This window comes from Maylandia zebra, linkage group LG9 (assembly GCF_041146795.1).
Source record: "Maylandia zebra isolate NMK-2024a linkage group LG9, Mzebra_GT3a, whole genome shotgun sequence".
NCBI lineage: Eukaryota > Metazoa > Chordata > Actinopteri > Cichliformes > Cichlidae > Maylandia > Maylandia zebra.
This window is the reverse complement of record NC_135175.1, coordinates 29,510,399-29,528,724: the sequence shown is the minus strand read 5'-3', so window position 1 is coordinate 29,528,724 and position 18,326 is coordinate 29,510,399. Positions and strand designations below refer to the sequence as shown.

Genomic DNA, 18,326 nt, shown 5'->3' with positions numbered 1-18,326 from the left:
CAGTGCCGCCTGTAGCGCAGGCCCCAGTAGCTCTGGCTCCAGTATCATCGGCTTCACTCATTCACTCCGTGCAGGGAGAAAGTTTAATTTCACCTCAAGGTGCTTTTCCTGGTTCAGCTGCCATTGGCACTGTTTGCCGCTCCAGGGCTTCCCCAGAGGCTAGGTCCCAGTCCTCAGCTGATTCTGGACCCCTGGAGTTTAAGCAGCCACCTGGGAAGTGCCCCGTGTCAGTGCTGTCTGAGCAGGGCCAGTGCTCAGCACAGCACCCATTTCCTTCATGTCTGCCAGTGGACTCCATGCCTGCTGGCTTTGTGATGGCTTCTGCTGGAGGGTCCAAGGGGCCCGTCCAGCCTTCGTCTCGTGTCTCCGCTGGAGGATCCGAGGGACCGCTCCGGTCTTCGTCTCGTGTCTCCGCTGGAGGGTCCGACGGACCGCTCCGGTCTTTGTTTCCTGTTTCAGCTGGGGGGCCCGAGGAGCCCGTCCAGCAGCCTTCCTCGTCAGCTGGTGGTTCCGGAGAACCACACCAGCCTCATGCCTCGTCGGCTGGAGGGTCCGAGGGGCCCGTTCAGCCGCCTGTCTCCGCTGGAGGGTCCGAGGGGCCCGTTCAGCCGCCTGTCTCCGCTGGAGGGTCCGAGGAGCCTGTCCAGCCGCCACCTGCGGCCGCCTCGTCGTCGCCTGGTCCAGCTTCATCAGAGTCTTCATCCTCGTCTGGTCCGGCCTCATCAGAGTCTTCATCCTCGTCTGGTCCGGCCTCATCAGAGTCTTCATCCTCGTCTGGTCCGGCCTCATCAGAGTCTTCATCCTCGTCTGGTCCGGCCTCTGCTTCTGCTACGCCTGGTCCGGCCTCTGCTTCTGCTACGCCTGGTCCGGCCTCTGCTTCTGCTACGCCTGGTCCTGCGGCTGTTAAGCCGCCGCCCAAGCCTCGTTCTGCACCTCGATATCGCCGGCCATTTTCCGGGCCACCTGCTGGACGTCACCGCCGTCGGGGTCGGTCCCCTGAACTGCTCCGTGGTCTCCTTCGTCGCCGCCGTTGCCTTCCGCACGGCCGGCCCCCGGACCGCCATCGCCTGAGTGGCCGCCGTTGCCGTCCGCACGGCCGGCCTCCCGAACTGTATCCACGTCGCCGCCGTTGCCGTCCGCACGGTCGGCCCCCCGAACTGTTTTGGACTCCTGTGCTGTCGGCCCCCTGGCCGGCCCCCCGAACTGTTTTGGACTCCTGTGCTGTCGGCCCCCTGAACTCTTCTGTTTTGGACTCTGTTTTTTCCTGTGTTCTGGTGTGCTTCGTTTCTTTTGGTTTTGGGCTCGTTTTTTGTTTTTGTCTTTTGGCCTTCTGGTGCTCCGGTTTTGTTTTGCTTCGAGCCCTCCGTCCTGGACCCCCGCCGCCCGCCCTGGTCGGGTTGTTTTCTGTTTTTTCTGGCTGTTTTGTTTCTTGTTGGGCTGTCTGGAGCCAGCCTTTGAGGGGGGGGGGGGGGGGTACTGTCATGATCCTGGGTCCTTTTGACCCAGCGTTTTGTGTTTTCTCTTCGCGATTTTGGTTCTGTTCTTCCTCTGGTTAGTGTTTACTCTGTTCTGCCTGTGTGTTCCTGTATCTAGTCCGCGTTCTTAGTTTGTGTCCTTTCATGTGTAAGTTCCTGTTTTATTGTGAAGGTCTGTGTCTTATGTGAGTGTTTTCAGTTTGCCTCCCTAGTCTCGTCATGTTAATTACTCCCAGCTGTGTCCCCACCTGTATGTATTCCCCTGTGTTCTCTGAGTGTATTTAAGTTGTGTCTTCTGTCATAGTAGTTGCTGGTTCGTCTGTGTTGTTTCCCCTCGGTCTCCCTGCGTCTCTCCGTGTATAGTTCTCCGGATCTCCCTGCATCTTCGGTTCTGGTTTGTGTTGTTAGTTTACCCAGTTTAGGTTTCAGTTTCATGTTCCTAGCGCCTTTGTTGTTTGCATTTTGTTGTTAATAAACACTCACCTGCACCAGAGCTGCCGCCTTTTGGTCCTATATATATTCCACACGGCTTGCCCCCGCAAACCGTGACAATTATGACATTCAAGGCATAACAACATGTGTGGGATTATTTTGTTGAGGTGTCACACTATAGTCCAAGAAGTGCATTTTTTTTCAGACACATATTTAACATATTGAAAGACTGTTCAAGTGTCATTCTTTACATTTCAGTTGGATAGACTGATGTAACCAGGTCACAGGTTCAGAGCTTAGCATTCAGTTTTCTGACAGTGAACAATCTACAAGATGAGATGAGAAAGAGTCAAGTTCATTTTGTTGTTATATAATTATTTAGACAATGTGCAGTCGTAAACTGCTTATTTTTTAGTATAAATAATTTCACAAGCCATGTGTTTGTCTGCTCAGTTGATGAAGAAAGCATTGAGATACTGATATCAGACTACAACTAAGATATTACCTTCAGTGCAAAAAACTGAGATATTACCTGCATTGCCTCAAGGTTTGGAACTCCACAAGACTCCCAGAGACTCTGTGCTCACACATCAACACTTACACCACATGGGCTTATGCATTCTTTTGAACCCATATGTTGGTCATCATAATTACAACTTTTTAATTGGATCGACAGTATGGTGCAGCAGGGTTCCTTGAGGTTCAGCAGCAGCTGCAAATTAACTCCATAAATCTCTCTTTTCCCAGGAAATGCATGTTGAATGTTGGTTACTTGTATGGTCATTAGACAGAGTAACACAGGTTGAAAACATCTATAGAGTCATGTGAAAAAGTTTCTGTAGGACTCTGTGCTGTCCTGTGAAAACTTAAGTATGCCCAATGATGCAGTAGTTTGCAAAACTAAAACATTTTATGGACAGCTTTATCAATCTCGGTCATTGTTGTGTACAAATGTTGGTCCCTTCTTCTTTATGATGTTGTTCATCAAGGTTTGTAGGCATTTGTTTATACGAAACATTTCAGTTGGGTCGGGCTTTGGCTGGTCCATTGGAACTGCCTGATTCTTTTTTTCAGCCAACCAATTGTAGATTTGTTCACGTCCTTGGGGTCATTGTCAAATTGCATGGCCAGTTAGCGTGACAGTTTATGTTTGTTTGTTTTTTCTCTATCCAGGTACTTTGAGTAAATTGGCATTATGTTTGGGATCATCATGGTGACATTAGTAATTAAACACTTTAAAGATGGAATCTGACAGTACTTCTGTGTTCATCAATTTTTGACAAAATCCCCAACACCACAGAGTGAAAATCGGCCCCAACCAGACATATCATCCACTGTGTTTTGCAGATATCTGTAGGCACTCAAATTTGTAGCACTCTCCTGACCTCCTCCAGGCATACTGATGAAAATGTATTTGCATTAATCACTAAATAAGACCTTTCTTGTTTGTTTTTTTTAAGTCATTTTTTTAATAAACATTTGTAATACCTATCCATGTTCTCCCTGTTTTCCTTCCCTAAGAATTACTTCTTGACATCTACCCTTGTCAGGGGCTGGGTCGGTGACTCAGTGTTTTTGAGTTTATCTTGTATGGTCGTTTTCCTATATTAAAATTAATGTTAAATTCAGGTGTTATTCTTAAGTTAAGGGTGTAATTGAGTTATTTTGTATTACTTGAGATATGTTAAGTTCTAGTATTGTTATTAGTTTGTCTTGGTTGAGTTTTAAATCTGGTTTACATTTCTTCTATGCCTCTTTGTCTATGTAGGTTCTCCTTGTGTTCCATGTTTTTCCAATATGTCATGTGTCTATGTCTTTGTGTTCTGTGTTGTCATGTCTACATCGATGTTCCCTCTAATTTTTCATGTGTCTGAGTGAACACACAAACTCCCTGAGCGGTCCCTTGGACCACTTTGAGCAACAGTAGACGTGTGCACTGTGGTCACGCCAGCATCGAATCCATCAAAGTTACATGGTTTATTAAAATAATCAAATTACAGCATTTACATTTATGTTAGACTACTTTTAAATAACTGCTTTAGCCCACTTTCAATGAAAATTGAAAAAAAAATCTTGTTCATGACCTGTGTAGTATGTTAACACTATTGGAAGTAAAAATAACATGAACTCCAATTTTGAAAATTTGCTAGCTGAAATGCTAAGGACGCTGTCATAGCCTGTCAACGACGTTGATTAGCTGCGTATATACAAATGTGAATCGCATCATTGGCTGGACTATGGGATAAGGTGGAATCGTTCTACGGGATCAGCCAGTCACTTACTGACTAACACTGCAAAACAGAATTGTTAAAGTATTAATTTTAATTTCAATTCAGGTTAGATTTCTTTTTTTTGTGCGCAACGCAGATTTTCTGTGCGCAGAGACCGTGCCAGCAGTGCGCATTTGTGCACACGTGCAGCTTAGAGGGAACATTGGTCTACATCCCATTATCTTTCCTGCTTTATTTTGAAGAGTCTCATGTTCCATGTTCAGTATGTTTTGTTTTGCTTCCCCTGTGGTGTTCAGGTTCATTTGTGTCAGCTGTGTTTCCTCCAGGTGTTTCTACTTCCCTTCTCTGTATTTAAGTCCTCTGTCTCTCTCTGTTTATTACTGGATTGTCTCAGGATCATTTTCATGCTTCTGTTCAGGTCCATGTCCATGTTGATGTCAATGTTTCTGGTTATAGTTTTTGCATGTGCCTGTTCAGATTCACGTCACGTTCCATATCATAGTTTTCATGTTGCGTTTAGGTTATTTGAGTTTAGGTTTTGGTTTCGTTTTTCCCCCCAACTTGCCTTGTTTTCTGTTTTGGATATCAATCTCAATAAAAGGGTTGACTTTTGCTATACCTTATTCCCTCTCCTGTGTCTGCTTTTGGGTCCACACCACAAACACACAAGCCGTGACAATCCTCCCATTAAGGCCATTCTTGATGAGGCTTTGGCAAACAGTAGATAGATCATCGGAATGACCCGATGCGTCTCTTAGGCCCTGGGACAGGTCTTTGCTGGATTTTTTTCTACTTTTTAATAACTCAACTGTTCATAGATTCAACCAAAAAAAGATGTTTTATGTCTTTGTGACAGGTTGCTAAAACGATGCTAAAAGTCCAGCAAGATAAGCCTGTATTTGTAATGCTTCTAGCATCAGTTCCACCCCCATTGAATCTATCTGCAATTTGTCCGCCCATTGCTAATTTCCCAAAGACATAATAGTGCATTGGAAGGTCTGCTTTATGTTATGGCTTTAGTTCAGTCTAAGTTGTGATTCCAAATTGATGGAATAAATAAAGATATTTAAAACTTTATGTTTCCATGTCTAGGATATGGGTCATTGGTTGTTTCTTAGTAAATCAAATTTACTCTTGAGTAGGAAATGTTCATTTGGACTGTAAAATTAAGTCCATAATAAGTCAATTTTAAAACAAGGTTGAATTATATTTCAAAACGCATCTTACAGACAAAAAAGTATAAAGGCATTATCCGTGTCTTGTTTGAGCTTGTTTTCAAATGTCATGACAAAATGCCCTAGAGCAGATTTGATTTTCTTTAGTATTTTTAAGATTAGACCATGACATGACTTAATATGTTCCTCACTTAAACTTGGTAATTCTTTTTTTAATTTTTTTTTCTTCAAATAGCAACCCTAGAGATCCTGAATAATGAAGGACCTCTCACTATTTCAAAGGACCTTTTCACGGTTAATTTGGCTGAGCTACGTCTGTCAAAAGGCGGCACTATGTCAAAGACCTGCATTTTTAATGAACTTTCATTAAGTTGATTGAATAATTCAGCAATCGCTTTGATGAAAGCGACATCATTCTCATTGCTCTCATGGTTGTCACTTTTTACACTTTGTCTAAACATGATTACCCAAGTGCATTATGCAACCCATATGTGCTAGATGTGACAAATCAGGTTTTTCATCAGGTCTTTCTTGTTTTGTACTTTTTAGTTGTAAGAACTATAAATAAACAGTAGTTGTTAAAAGTCAATATTTGATATGTCCATCAAATTTAGACACAACTCCATAAGAAGCATAAGAAGTTGAAAAGATTTTGATAGGTTGAGTATGGAGAGAAACTAGCTCTTCACTCTATAGCTGAGCTTATATTACAGGTGTTTTAATATTTTCAGGTGTTGAGCTGGTCATTAATATTGCATAAAGCCTTCTTATGCACTTGATCTGCAATGATTCATTTCTCATGACTGAGATCTTAGCACAGCTTTTTTTTCCCTGTTTCCCCAATGTGATTTAAAGAATTATTAATTTAATTTATTTTCAGCTCCTCATTAATATTGTATCCCATCATTTTTGTTATGATGGCCTGATTGTAAATTCTTATCATTAAAAATCTGGTTATAAAACATAATTACCACTGTCAACTATGCTTGGAAAACAAAGCTTTTGATTTTCTGTGTGAAGGTGACACGGGCTGCTCTGCATGTGCTGTAACAAGCAAACTACAAGCTGAAGAAATCCAGCCTTGATTTAAAGTTTTCACCTGCTTTTTGAGTCACATTGGCATTGGCAGACTGTGTACAGTACTGCAGATTGCATTGTAATAATTGAGAACTTGCCCTGTCCAGTCCAATACCAAACCAAAGAAGAATCCTTTGCAAGTGTTTCCCAGAAACTTTTCCAAAACTTGCAGCCAATCCAAATAGAGCCTCATGCCCCACAAAGCCCACCTATTCAGTGGTCTCTAACTTGATTTTCTCCAGACCTCTTGAAATGAGCCGGTGTTGTGGCTACATCAGTTTACTGCTGGTTTGATAGATGGCTGAGCTGCTGATTGAACTGATTCAAAAGTGCATTTTGAAGGGGACAAATGTTTGTGTCTAGACCATGGGACAAAGTACAACCAGCTTCTTTCATCCAAAGCATTTTACGGAATACACATGAAATACTCCTCCGCATTTCGACTGTTATTTGAATTATTTGTGCACAAAATAACAATATTTCTGCAACAATGCAAAGTCACTTTTACCTACATTCTACAGACAGATTAAAATGCAAATTTTAAATAAATATAATTAGGACGTAATTAAAATTTGCAGTAACAAACAGTTTAAAATATGTGCAGCAATGTGATTATACAAAAGTAATTATATTTCAAAAGTAATTTAGTTTGCAGGCTTTACATTTTTAATATAAACTAGTAAATTGTCACAGATTTCAGCTTCTCTTTCAGTCTGACTTAATGAAAAAGGGGTAGGCTGAGAAATGAAATGCACCTTTAATTATTTAGCAAACTGCTGAATGAAGCTTGTTCTCTACATCAAACAGAGTGATGCACGGCACACGGAGAGCGAGGATCCACTGCAGTCAGTCACGAGCCGACACTCTACTCTCCGAGCTGTCTACTTAACGAACTGCTTTTCTGGTCCCTGGAAAATTGCAGGAAATCCGTCTATTTTAATGGATGTTTAACTCATAGTCATAGCACAGCCCATAACCTCCAATCCCCAGCGCATATTACAGCTTGGCAGAGTATTTGTTTTGTTTGAATAGCAATGTCAAATACTTTGTAGAAGAATTGCATTTTTGATGTAGTTTATTAATCTTTTTTTTTTTTTTCTCTGTCCGGTAGCAAAATTGTTGTCTGAAGGCCAAAAAGATTTACTTTCACAAGTGGCGCATTACAGCATTTGATATAATGGTCCACTTGATAGTCATATTTTATTAGGACTTCATTAGGGTTTGTTATTTTTAGTTATTAAACCCACACTGGACAAGACTGGGGGACGTGAAAGAAAAAGAAGAAAGAAAGTGAAGAGTTGGGAGAAAGTTAACAGCAGGAGAGATAGAGTGGGGGTGGGGGACTGGGAATCTGATTCAACACCTGCTGAGAAAACCACAGCAGCAACCAACATATGCATGAACAGTGACAATGTTACTGAACAGCACACAGTACTAATAATACACGATATTTTTAGAGGCAGCAGCCGAATAAGATAGTGTGTGTCTGTAAGTACGTGTGTGTGTGTGTGAGCACTCGTGTTCATAAGGCTTCTCCATGTTAGTGTCTAATAGAAGGTGTGGGGAGCCACAACCATGCCCCAGCCACACCCAAGTACCCAGCCCTGGACACTGAGAACTACCAATGCACCAGGCACGTGGGGGAACCAGCCAGTGTGGTGGGGAGAAATAGGCCCCGTACATGGGGAAGCCTGAGATGTTCTAACAGAGAGATGGAGTCTAAGACTTGACCTAACACATAGACATAGACAAACAGGCCCACACAGACAAACAAGCATTTCCACCCTCATACACACATACACCACACACGGAGACACACGTCGTGCACACACTCACTCTCCACATACAGACTTTATACTCCCAAGTGTAGGCACCAATACCCCCAGATGGGCAATGGGGCCCCAGACACAGGAGATGGTCCCCTTCACTCTAGAGAAGGTAGAGACATGAGGCCGAAGAGAAGCCCACCAGCCCAGACCCCTCCCAGATAGCCAGCTTCTCCAGAGAACAGTTGTGTGAAAATATAGTTTGTGAATCTTTAAAGGAAGAATTAACAAGCAGCCACTAACTTTATTTATATTTTTAATCATCTACTTATGGCCCCAAGGAAAATTACAATGTTCAGACAGTAAATTAGATTAATATGGAGATTTTGTAAAAAGGACTTATGAAACACAAAATTTGAAACACAAAAAAGCCGCCAGCCAAAGAAACAGTGCACAGTGAAAGTGCAGAGCATGGCACGTTGACACATTTTGCAAACTAAATAGAAAATTGTCTGGCACCAACTTTCCAAATAATCAACGTGTTCACACGGGGAGACATGCAAAAGGTATCCTTTGGTTCGGATGTCTAGGCACATTGATTGTGAAGATGTTACATTACGAAGGATGATGTGTGTGTGGGTTTTTTTAAATAGTTTGCATTAGGGCAAGAGATGGTGGTGGCCTTTTGTAACTTTGTGCATTACATGTCTTTTCCCCCTTATTTTATTTTTTTCTTTTACTGGCTGGTTAGCTGAGGTGGGAAGTAACAAAATGCACTTTGTTACTGTACTTAAGTAGAATTTTCAGGTTTTTGTAATTATTTCGGTATGTCATTTTCTGTCAACTTTTTACTTTTGCTCCCTACATTTTTTCCCACTTTTACACAAATACACTGTGTTGTCAAAAGTATTTCCTCGTCTGCCTTCACATGTATGTGAACTTGAGTGATTTGTCATTCTTAATCCATAGATTATAATATGATGTTAGAATTCAGTGAGATCTGGACAGCAACCCATTCTTTCACAAATGTTTGCAGAAGCAGGCTGAATGCCTTTGTGCTTGATTTTATACACCTGTGGCCATGGCAGTGATTGGAACACCTGAATTAAATCATTAGGATAGGTGAGTGAATACTTTTGGCAATATAGTGTATCTGTATTTCGTACTCCTTACATTTTTTAAACAGGCTTGTTACTTTAGTTTTAACAAAGTTGAAGCTGAGATGAATTATTATTTCATATCCCTGCACACCTTCAAGATCCCAAAACAATCTAAACCTAAACGGAGGGAATAATAATAAAGACAGTCCCTACGGCATCTCCATCACAGATGCTTATTGCACATGAAAAGGGGAAATGGGCAAAATATATATATAATCTATGCATCATTTATTGCATTATACCCAAAAATTAACGTGGGCCAAAGTGACCGAGAACAGCAGATTTTGATGCAGTTGTAAATACACTGTGGTTGCCGTACTTCAGCATGGTAAGCACTACTGAATATGAGAGAACATCAAGGGAGTAACACTTAAATTGGCAGATAATTTGAAATGCAACATTTCTAACAGCTCAACAAATATCAGCAAACACACAAACCTGTCATAAAACATGACAAAAGCAGATGTGAAAAATCAGACAAATTTGCAGATGAACAAAAGACAGATCTTTATTCCAGCAATGAAATGTCCAAAAATCCACTGAGAAAATAAACAGAGCACTACACCAACTGGGAAGAGTTAGAAAGGAAAAAGAAAACGGACACTGAGACAAAGACTAAAAGGATGAGGGTAATTAAGAGAAGTGAGCCACGAGGGGAAGTGAAACTAAACATAACACTAGAGACAAGTAACTATCAAAATAAAGGAGTGAGAACTGTAACTTAATGGGGATGCACAGACATATAAAAGAACTTAGCCTGGAGGAACTGACAATGACGATAGGACAGGAAACACTGAGGGAACAAATTAAACTCTAAATCTAAGATTAAATTTTAACAGGAACTAAAAAGTCTAAAATTTTTAATTCAGTTTTTTTTCTCCTTACGTTCTACATAACAGATCTTAAAACTGGGTGAATTCATTAGAATTTAAGTTGAAATACAGCTTTTATTCCCTTGTATATAATATTATTTTATTATATTACATGTGACAAGTGGAGTTAAAAAGAACCATAAAAGATTTACGTTTAATTATCATTCTTTGAGTATATTTCACAGCGTGCCGTTTTTCACTTTTACTTAAAGGTACAGTGAGTAATTGTTTGAGGTTATTTAAAACTGATTAGTTTGTAATTATGTCTTCCAACAACTGGATGACTGTCATAAACGTAAAATTCATTAAACATACTAAAATGCTTGCAATTACTTCAGCTTAAGCATCCTAAAAAGGCTCAAGTGTCCCTAAAAATCACAATATTAAACATTCTCATATGGAACTCAGAATCAGAATCAGAATACTTTATTCATCCCGAGGGAAATTAGGGGTTACAGCAGGCAGCACGCTAATGGCGCATGCGCACTCACAAAGGAACCTTCTGACCAACTTTACACAAACATCACATTGGGCAGACTCAGTGAGGATGTGGCAAACTACACTACAGGGGTTCAGATGCTGCTGTTCTGCATAGGTCTGAATGGCATCAGTGAGATCCCTGGCAAGACTCGCTACGGATACCGATTACAGAATGGAAGAATTGTCAGCCACCTGCTTTGCATGGATAACACCAAGCTGTAAGCCAGGAGTGGTGAACGAGACATCAGGAAATGAGTGAAAAAGTAGCCAATTTCCAAAGAAAAACTTTTAAAAAGCTTTAGAAAGCCTGGAGAAGTATTGCTCAAGACTACTTAAAAGCTATTTGAAAGCAAAATATAAAGAAATAAGGGATGCCTCCAGACTTATATATTGCTTTATGCACAGTTGTTACCCCAGTAACAACTGTCTTTCCTTAATGAGTTATTGTCAATAAATACTGTGTGCTTGAGGTCTCTAAGTCCACTTCATTTTTATTACTAGGGTGTCCAACACTGTTGTTTTGTCAGAATCTCCTGGTGTCACACAGATAGACATTAGGTGTTCACTGAAATACTGTCACCAGGAGCTCACATGCTATTTCAAAGCAGTGACAAAGTCTTCATTAGGAGGAAGGAAGAGGTGGTGGTGGCTTAAATCACAGCTTTTTCAGACAGAAGATCACATTCCTTGTTCTGTTTGGTAATGTTGTGTTTTGCTTTTTGTTTCACTTTTGGTTGATTTGTTGAGTTTTTTGGTAGGTTAAAATATCCCCCTTTCACAAGGAGACTCTGATTCTCCTTGTGAAAGGAGACTGATTCTCTCTTCTGTCAACGTATATCCTCAGTTGCGGTCAGCTGTTCACCTCATTTGCTTCATTGTCTACAGGTTTGACAAAGCCTCCGTGACGTAGGCCAACAGTCTTTTCTCACCTTTTCTTATGTGACTATTAAGGGTACAGGACTTGTCCTTCTTGCCTACCTTCTCTATTATAAAAAAATGTGATTTGATATACTTTCCCCTCAAAATTAAAAAAAAAGAAAAGTGTTATTAACAGGAAGGAGGGATTTGTGTTTTTGACTTGTATATGTACTCAGTGATCGAGCCAGGCTTGATTCTAGTGGCTTTAGTTTAGGCTTCTTCACACCTGACAACCAGCATGATTAAATCTACATAGACACAATTGCGTTTTTTTTCCATGTAGGACATCATTCCTTGTTGGTTTTGTTAAGGCTGCAGGCACTTTCTCTGTCCTCTCCTTGCACATTAAGACAGTGAGGCAAAGGTCACATACAAACCCTACATGGGACCTGCGGCAGTAGCATGCATTGTGCAATACAGTGATGAAGCACGAAGGAATGAGAGGTATCGGAAAGGATGGTGGCAAGAGGGAGGAAGGGGGTTGCTGGGGTGATCTTTTCTGTCCCTGTAAAGCTGCAGTTTACTTGTGTAATCCCCTACAGGGCAGCTAAAGGAGGATATCTTCCCATGATGCTTCTCTTGGGGAAATAAAGGTGCCAGCTGAAATGATCAATTTGTGGTCTGTGGTCCACAGTAAATTGGTGCTCAAACAGTCATAGCCAATTTGTATAATTTGGACAGAAAATTGCCAAATCGCTAACCTTCAATGTTGAAATCATTAATTAATCATTGTAGCAGAAAGTACTTGATAAACGGCAAAATAAACTCAACTTGGGCTAAAAAAAAAAAATAAATACACACTTGCTTAGCATTAAGAGCAAGGCAATACTGGTAATTGTATTTCGATCTGGGCTGCATGTGTGTGTGTGTGTGTTATTATTCTTGTTAAGTGGCACCTTAACACTGAAGCGCAAGCTAATGAAAATCTCCTCAAGCTTGCCTGTAGCTAAAGATGCCCAGCCAAGTCTCTCTTTAGCTCTACGCCACATGTTGGCCTGTTGATATTCTGCTGTTTTAATAATATGAGAGATTATCAACTTTATAATTGCTGAGAATCAGCACTTCTTTGGATTTGTGTTTCAGATCTGCTTGTGCTTGCTCCCAAATTCAAGAAGTATTGCAACCTAAATGCCCTCATGAAATTGGAATTCTCCAGAGTTGAGTCTCCGCTTTAATCACTGTCATCCTTGAAATGAACGATAACAAGGTTTTGTTGGCAATCTCTTCTACATTTGTAGTCATCTTTCCACTGCCCTATTCTTGTTGACCTGGCAAGGGATGCAGCAAACAATTTTGCAGACAACTGCAGGGAAGGTGGTGGAGTTCAGCAACATCAAGGTGCTGCAATGAGATATCAGAAAACTCAGCGAGGTTGATATGCTGTAGTCGGGAGTTATAAGATAAATCTCAGGGAGCAGATCAGATAGGTCTCAAGCTGCATAACCCCAAGAATCAGCTTAAAGAAAGGAAGAATGTCAGAGCTGGCAACTTGACATCAAAGTAGAATCTCCCCCTCAGATGTTTTTCTCGCTTTACCTGAAAGGCCACAAGATGTTCCTTCTCTTGCAGTGAAAAGAAAGTTGGCTAAAGCTTGCTCCAACTATTGAAACAATTGTTTTGAAATAAATAAATAAATGCACATAGTGAAATTAAACTCAAGCACTTCCCATTAGATTAGATATTGATTTCTCTTCCAAATTACTGTAAAGAGATCTCTCTCTAGATGATTAGGTGTTTGTACATGTACTCTTACTTTCTTTCCTACTGTGTCAAGCATGGGTTGCAGAGGTTATGGACTCAAAATCTACACTGATAATTAACAATAAAACAAATGTAAAATTTGTCCGTTCATCATAAACTTTTAAAACTATGTCGTTTAGGTCAATTTAGCTAGAAACCAATTTCTTGTCTGTCCTCCTTTCTACTTGGTCCTTTGTAATTGTGATCATGTTTTTTGTGATCCTTCTGTTTTAATCTAATTTCTCTAATCTAATAAACGTAGACTTACTCTGAACAAAATGGTAACAACCAGGTATCAAACCAGACCAGTGTTGTCACAATTATTATTCAGTGTCATAGCTGGATGCTCAACCTGACTATATCTTCAATAGTTTATATATTTCTAACAAAAACAAAACATTTTCAGTTGTACTATTCAAAATCTAGACTGCTGGTAGCTGGAGAGCATAGCAACTTGTGATCAGTAGTTTAAGGAGTAATCTAAGGAGTAAGTAGTCTAAGGAGGGTTCCCCGGCTGTAGATGAATGGGTGGCAAAGATGAGAAGAGAGAACAAAAAAAAACCCTTTTCTTTTCCCTGATCTTCTTTTAGGATTGTCTTTAAGGTCTGCATCCCATACACTGATAAAAACCAATGCACAGTACACAGGGAGGGCACTGCAGACAGACTGTGGGATAGACCTGTATAGCAGTGACTCTCACAAATATTTTTTTTAAAGCTTTTGCTAACTACGGGATTAGTTTGAATAAGTGACCAGGTAACTGAGATATATATATATATATATATATATATATATATATATATGATAAATCATGATATTTGTGTCTTCAATTTTGGTCATGTAGGAGACCAAAAGAGAAAGTACATAATGAATGACCATGAAAGCCTAAAGCAGACAAACAAGGAAGTCAGGATCCAGATGTTTGCTTCACAATGAGTACAAAATACATACTTAGTCTGCAGTCACAGGCTGTTACAAAAGCAGTAAAACTGTTATTTGCAAGTCTGCCTGCAAATTACTGCAATCTGGACTCCACAAAATATTAACAGGGGCTGAAGTTGTGTTTATTGTCGGAGTTATGCATTTACAAAGACAGGTTAGGTAGTAACAGTAAATCTCAAAATTTATTTCTCCAGATATCACATGGGAAGCTGTCAAAGTCAGAGTCACCATTTATCTACATTTAAGCACACAACCCTCTCCCTTCAGTTCCTTTGTCAGAACATTTTTATTTTACTGTTGTTAAAAGTCCCCACAAATAGGGATAGGTTAATTGGATAATCCAAATTGCCACTAGGTGTGAATGTGCGAGTGAATGTGAGTGTGAATGGTTGTTTGTCCTTGTGTGTTGGCCCTGCGACAGACTGGCGACCTGTCCAGGGTGTACCCTGCCTCTCGCCCTATGACAGCTGGGATTGGCTCCAGCACCCCCCGCGACCCTGAAAAGGATAAGCGGTAGCGAATTGATGGATGGATGGTAAAAGTCTGATCTGTTTACTAACCTCAAGAATGAACTCAGAAATCAGTGATTATTGTTTGCACAGCAGTACGACAAAAGCACACGAACATATTGATGAATAGTGGATAAGAAATACGAGTGAACCACATATTGAGAGTTTGTTCAGGACAGAACACCAAGACACTGATAGCTTCACGTGCAGCTCGTGATTGATTGAGTGACTGATTGACTAATACTTGTTTTCTAGTTTTATTTTAGCTAGTATATGCTAAGGAGCACCTCAATACGAATATACCTACCCTTCAGCTGTTTGCATATTATGAGTCATGAAACATTTTGGCAGGTAATTCTAAGAGACCTAAGGTCCATACATTTTTCATATGATTCATTTTTCCTGCAGCAGCATGTTGTCTAAATAAAACAAATTACTCTCTTTCAAAGGGAACTTTTTATACACCTCAGTTTGTGAAGCTAAAGCTGCTTCTATTCTGGTTTCCTGCTTCTACTTAATAAAAAGTGCAATTAATAACAAAAACAGACATTTAATTGGTCGGTGGTATTAAGTTTTAGAGTTGCACAGCACTGACCAGAAACAACCAGTCTTCCATTTAGTGAAAAAAATCAATCAATGATATTTTAGCATGTGAACAGGTGTGTGAAATGTCGAAATAAAAACAAACAACGACAATAATAAGGTATTAAGGTGTGTGTTCAAAACCACTGACTTGAGGGTGGATCAAACTGAAACTACCTGTAAAACATGTAAGGTTTACGTAATCCGGTATAAGCTTTTAAGGGAAGAACCTGCCATGAAGTGCTTTACAAAGGTATTAAAACCATGGTCAAATAAACACACCTCCATCAAGCAAAACACCACAAAACCCACAACCATTCCCCAAAAGCCTGTCTGAATAGATTTGTTTCAGGTGTTTTGTAAAGGAATTTTATGAGTGTGAATTTACATTGGAAGCTTCCTTGATAACAGTGACAACCAGAAACGGACCTTTAACAGTTAATCCATACAGTGATTGTCAGGATCTGAAGTAGGACTTACTTTAAAAAGTGCAAGAACAAAGTGCTTTCTGTTGCATGACTTCAGAGTGTTAAACGCTCGCCCTTGTCAGGCTATATCCTGTGTGTCACTTTATTCTACTAAAAGGAAAGTGGCAACAGTGTTATCAGCTTTCAGACTAACATGACCTCATTTCACAGTCAGTACTATACCAACACTCTATGCTTGCATCTAGAATTGTCAGGAAAGTAAAAAATGTAGATTTTGCATATGTCTAACATTATATATAGCTCTTTACCTCAGCTATGTCAGGAATTGTATCCTCTCACCAACTGGAACAAACTGTACACCTCGGTATTATTTTTAAACTTAAAAAAATTCTTAATTATTATTATTTTTTAAAGATGCTGATGAAAAAATAAAAACTGGTCACACTTTCTATTACAGCTTAGTAATAAGGTGATAGTAGTGGGGTAAGAAAGTGTGAACAAGAAGATCAGAACATGGAGAAAAAATATTATGATGTAATTACTAAAGACCAAGTGGTTATAACCAATTAACTGAAATGTAGGTACTTGGGTAATAACAGACCGAAAAGTAGGGATAATGACGTGAATACGAAGGTATATCTAAGATGCAAAAACAATTTGTACTATTAGGATAATATATAAATAAGAATATGATGACCACTTCCAATAAAATGTGACTATCTGGCCATTAGAATTGTTATGTACTGACTTTAAAGTGGTGGTAACCTGATAATAATAATCTAATACTGGAAGATCCTCATACTAGTGTACTATTACCATGTTTTTTAATCAGAAAAACTGTTTTTTTAAATATCTTGCTGCATTTTGTATAAGTTCATACTCAAGTTTAAAACAACAACTACACTAAAGCTATTCTGTTATACCTGTATGCAAAAAAAAATAAATTTCATAGTTCAGCAATACTGATCAATCTAATAAACTTAAACCTACACCATCCTCCCTATTCTGGTATTTTAAAGAGTATTTGGCGTAAATATTAAGCAACCTAACTAATAGGGTTCCAACTCCCAGCAACAACAAAAATAAATAAATAAAAAATAGGGAACCACCCCTCACGCTCCACCTCATGATGCTTAATCGACATAATCAACCTTAATTTGATGCAGTGTGAAATAAAATGCACAGAAATCAATTATTTTTCAATATATTAACATATTAAATAGATTCAACATCTTTCTTCAACAAAATTGTAGACTGCACAGATGGTACCTTCCCAAAGGAAAATGTACTATAGCTTACTAGGGTATATTAGACTTAACAGTTACTATATACAGTAATGGACTTCTATACATTTTACATCAGATTAAAACTTTGGGTGTAAGATTAGGATAATTATTTAATAACAGCCAGACATTTTAAATGAGAATAAGAAAGAAAAGTATGTCTTTGTGCTCCCCTTTTCCCTGTTCATGCCCTATCGGCCCCCCTGGCTAAACTTTGCTAGATCCACCCCTGCGCAGTTACAGCCTTCAACTGCGTAGAAAAGGATCCTGGTGTAGAAAGTAATATTAAATAAATTCTAACAACAGCTTATCAAGCTTAAACGTGCTGCTGTTGTTCAGCCGCCGGTTTCCTCTTTCTGGTGCAAAGTGGGCCAAAAACAAAGAAGAGAGACAGAGTCGCGACAGAAAAGCCGATCAGCTGATCATTAAGCAGTTTCATGATTGAAGTAGCAGCAAGAAGAGGCAGTCGCTTGTTAAGCTTAACGCAGGAATGCTTTACAAACATTCAGAGATGGACTTACACACTTGCTTTACTTCTCTCGGGGATAACTTTGTCGGAGATGAAATGCCGGGTTGCTAGCGAAGCTCCACATGCTATCCAGACCACCACAGGTCCCGCATGCCACAGCCGCTCTATCACGTGATGCATACTGCTCCGACGTGCTAACGTTCTGAGGCGAGTTACGGCGTGTTTCAAGTTTTGTGAGGTGCTTTCGTGATATTTAATGGATCGGATTACATTTTTTATTTTTCTCCGATATCCAATCCAGTAATTTAGGTCAGTATCGGACCGATACTGATACATAATATCGGATTGGTCCATCTCTAGTTCATAATGAAGTTCACAAAAGATTTAGCCATGACAAACAAACAAACAAACAAACAACAAACACAATGGTGTTAGCTAATAAAGTACCAATTTGAATTTCAACAATTTAATGAAAGATACTGGCAAAAAGTTGCTGACAAATTAAACTAGTAAGTAATTTAATAATAATAATAATAATAATAATGGATTGGATTTATATAGCGTTTTTCAAGGCACCCAAAGCGCTTTACAATGCCACTATTCATTCACTCTCACATTCACACACTGGTGGAGGCAGCTACGGTTGTAGCCACAGCTGCCCTGGGGCAGACTGGCAGAAGCGAGGCTGCCATATCGCACGATCGGCCCCTCTGGCCATCACCAGTAGGCGGTAGGGTAAATTTATTATATTATATTACATTATATCATATGTAATATTATGACATCC

The 18,326-nt window shown here is 39.8% G+C and overlaps 1 protein-coding gene across 1 annotated transcript in view; it reads left to right on the top strand.

Annotated features, from left to right (window-relative positions):
• Nucleotides 1-321: 321 nt before the first annotated feature.
• The window catches only part of LOC143420332 (uncharacterized), a 466,151-nt gene continuing 448,146 nt past the window's right edge, over nucleotides 322-18,326 (top strand). Inside the window, exon 1 of the mRNA XM_076888313.1 lies at nucleotides 322-1,333. Coding sequence (XP_076744428.1) covers nucleotides 532-1,071 — 540 coding nt within the window. The 5' untranslated portion in view covers nucleotides 322-531 and the 3' untranslated portion in view covers nucleotides 1,072-1,333. The remainder of the gene's footprint in view (nucleotides 1,334-18,326) is intronic.